The sequence below is a fragment of the Eptatretus burgeri genome, chromosome 7 (genome assembly GCF_056783735.1).
Source record: "Eptatretus burgeri isolate ZD-2024b chromosome 7, Ebu_testis_v1, whole genome shotgun sequence".
NCBI classification, from domain to species: domain Eukaryota; kingdom Metazoa; phylum Chordata; class Myxini; order Myxiniformes; family Myxinidae; genus Eptatretus; species Eptatretus burgeri.
This window is the reverse complement of record NC_140967.1, coordinates 35,849,688-35,852,187: the sequence shown is the minus strand read 5'-3', so window position 1 is coordinate 35,852,187 and position 2,500 is coordinate 35,849,688. Positions and strand designations below refer to the sequence as shown.

Here is a 2,500-nt window from a genome sequence, read left to right as displayed (position 1 = left end):
TCAAAAAAAAAAAAAAAAAAAAAAAAAAAAAAAAACAAAGGCGAGTGACAGCAATTTAAATCGTTCATTGTAAACAATGAAACTAGCTGAGTGGTAACGTTTAAAAGTCGTTGAGTGTAAAAAAAAATCCAATTGTTGAGCGCTAGCGTCTACTTTCAATAGTGGGGTTTGAGCGATTTAGCACGTTCAATAGAAACGATTAAAATTTCCAAACCCCAGCGTCAAAAAACAAAGGCGAGTGACAGCAATTTAAATCGTTCATTGTAAACAATGAAACTAGATGAGTGGTACCGTTTAAAAGTCGTTGAGTGTAAAAAAAATCCAATTGGTGAGCGCAAGCGTCCACTTTCAATAGTGGAGATGCAGCCATTTAAATCGTTGAGTGGCAGCCTATGAACCTACCCGTGGACACGCGGACGCAAGGACGATCCATCATAACCCACACCCTCCCCCTCACACTCACCTACTACTGCCAACATGAACAAACTACTACTAATACTAATACCAATACCGATACTGATACTGTTACTATTACTGCTGACATGGACATCGACTCAAAAAGGACTCGAAAACACTGTTGGGTTCCCCTTTTATGAACACCATTTTTATATACCAATTCCCAAAACCGCTGGGAACACGTCTTTTATGGCAGTTGTAACCTAGAAACACATTCATTTCTTTTTTTTTTGTCGACCGGAAGACGTCATTGGAATACGTCTACATACGTCGATGTGTGTTGGGACTACGTAAAGAATTGGTTCAAAGCACGTCAAACACAAGTTAGAAATAAGTTTCGCGTAAAAAAGACATTACCGCGACGTGTTTCGACTTATGAGTAGCTTATAAGTAGCCTTTGTGGACGTGTGTAAGCGTCCACATATCGTGTGTAAAACTTATCCTCATCGCATGCGGAACGTGTGTCATACGCCGAGTACGTCGTAAAATTTTGAACATGTTCAAAATTTCTTGACGTACTCTACTTACTACGACTTATGATAGTGTATTTAGCGTTCTACTCGCGCATACCAAACTTACCCATACCGTATTCGACGTGCCCTAACGTTTTAGACACACTTTTTGTTACGTCGGCATACGCTGGCAAGATTGCCAAGGTGTGACCGCGATTTTGACCCTTCCATTTCTACGGCAGTTATGATTTGAATCGTTGTGCGTCAGCCTTTTAATAGGCTACGTCACGACATCGTCGGCGATGCGTGCAACGCGCTATGCCTGAGTTAGACTATCGTTGGGCATCGGTTGTGTAGGCCGACAACAGGTTCAGCATTCGTTGGTATAAGTTATCTATAACACAACGAAACGTTCTGTGTAGTTACCAATGCGTTATACATAAGACCAAGTCGCTATGAATACGTCCGAATCTTTAAAAAAAAACATCAAAAGTTCAACGTCAGCCAGCGTTTTACATAAATTTTAACACGTTGCCATCGCTGGCTAAAACGTCAAGGTGTGACCGGGCCTTCAGCATAGATTTTCGAAATTTGCACACCTTTACAAAGCCCTATATTCATTTAAAAGTAATCATTTATAAAGCATATCGAAATGTGTGTGCTTTCTCCTTTTCCTTGTGAGGTGTTCAGGAAATCAAACCATCATGTGACGGGAGCAGGCTATTGTCTGCCAGTGCTTAACAAAATACAAAACAATGCACAGATTCTGTCAAATAGTTGCCATATCTATGGCTCGTATACCTATATCTTGAGAACACACTCCCAATTAGTGTCTGCATTGGCATGAGGATGACCAGCACCGAAATACCGGCAAGACAAGCAATGCCTACTTCCTGCCAGAGTAGGCCGACAACTGCAGCTGCCTGAAGTGGCCCAATCCACAGGTAGTGCATGAAAATAGTCACCTAGAAACATGGGAAAATGGCACAAGGTCAGATAAGAATGCAGAGTGCAGAGTGTGAGTGAGACTTGGAAAGTTAAAGCAAATGCTGCACACAAATGGAGTAATAGTTGGTTTGTCTTTTAAAACCACAAGGAAAAATAAAATTAGCTGGCAATTAATCGTTATATTTGTACATGTTCTATACACTGGCTTCCACATCCACACTCTCCTGCTTCCCACACTTTCATCTGCACTGTCCAGACACAACACCTCCATCACTGCCCAGATTCTCTCCCCTTTCTGCTCCTACCTCTGCCCACACTCTCCCAAGCGGGCAAAATTCTCAACCCACACCACTCATTCAATGTCCAAATGCTCCCACTCCAACCCCCCCCCCCCCACCCGCCCCACCACCTATCTCCACACTCATGCCAATGATGCAACCCTAACCATATATCATGTATTACATACAGGGTGTCCCAAAAAAATATACAACTTTTCATCTGCAAAGAGGAGGGTCATAACATATATTTTAAAAAAAAGATATATCGCTGGATAGAAAGCTGAAAGGTTGAAGTTTATTGTACCAATGTCAAAATTGCCACCAAAATTTAAATTTTGGTTTAGAATCGTCGTTTTCTTTTGGACC

At 41.6% G+C, this 2,500-nt stretch overlaps 1 protein-coding gene across 1 annotated transcript in view; it reads right to left on the bottom strand.

Moving 5' to 3' along the window:
- Positions 1-1,559: 1,559 nt before the first annotated feature.
- The window catches only part of LOC147023040 (ATP-binding cassette sub-family C member 4-like), a 37,423-nt gene continuing 36,482 nt past the window's right edge, over positions 1,560-2,500 (bottom strand). The window contains exon 5 of the mRNA XM_085890318.1: positions 1,560-1,873. Coding sequence (XP_085746444.1) covers positions 1,646-1,873 — 228 coding nt within the window. The 3' untranslated portion in view covers positions 1,560-1,645. The remainder of the gene's footprint in view (positions 1,874-2,500) is intronic.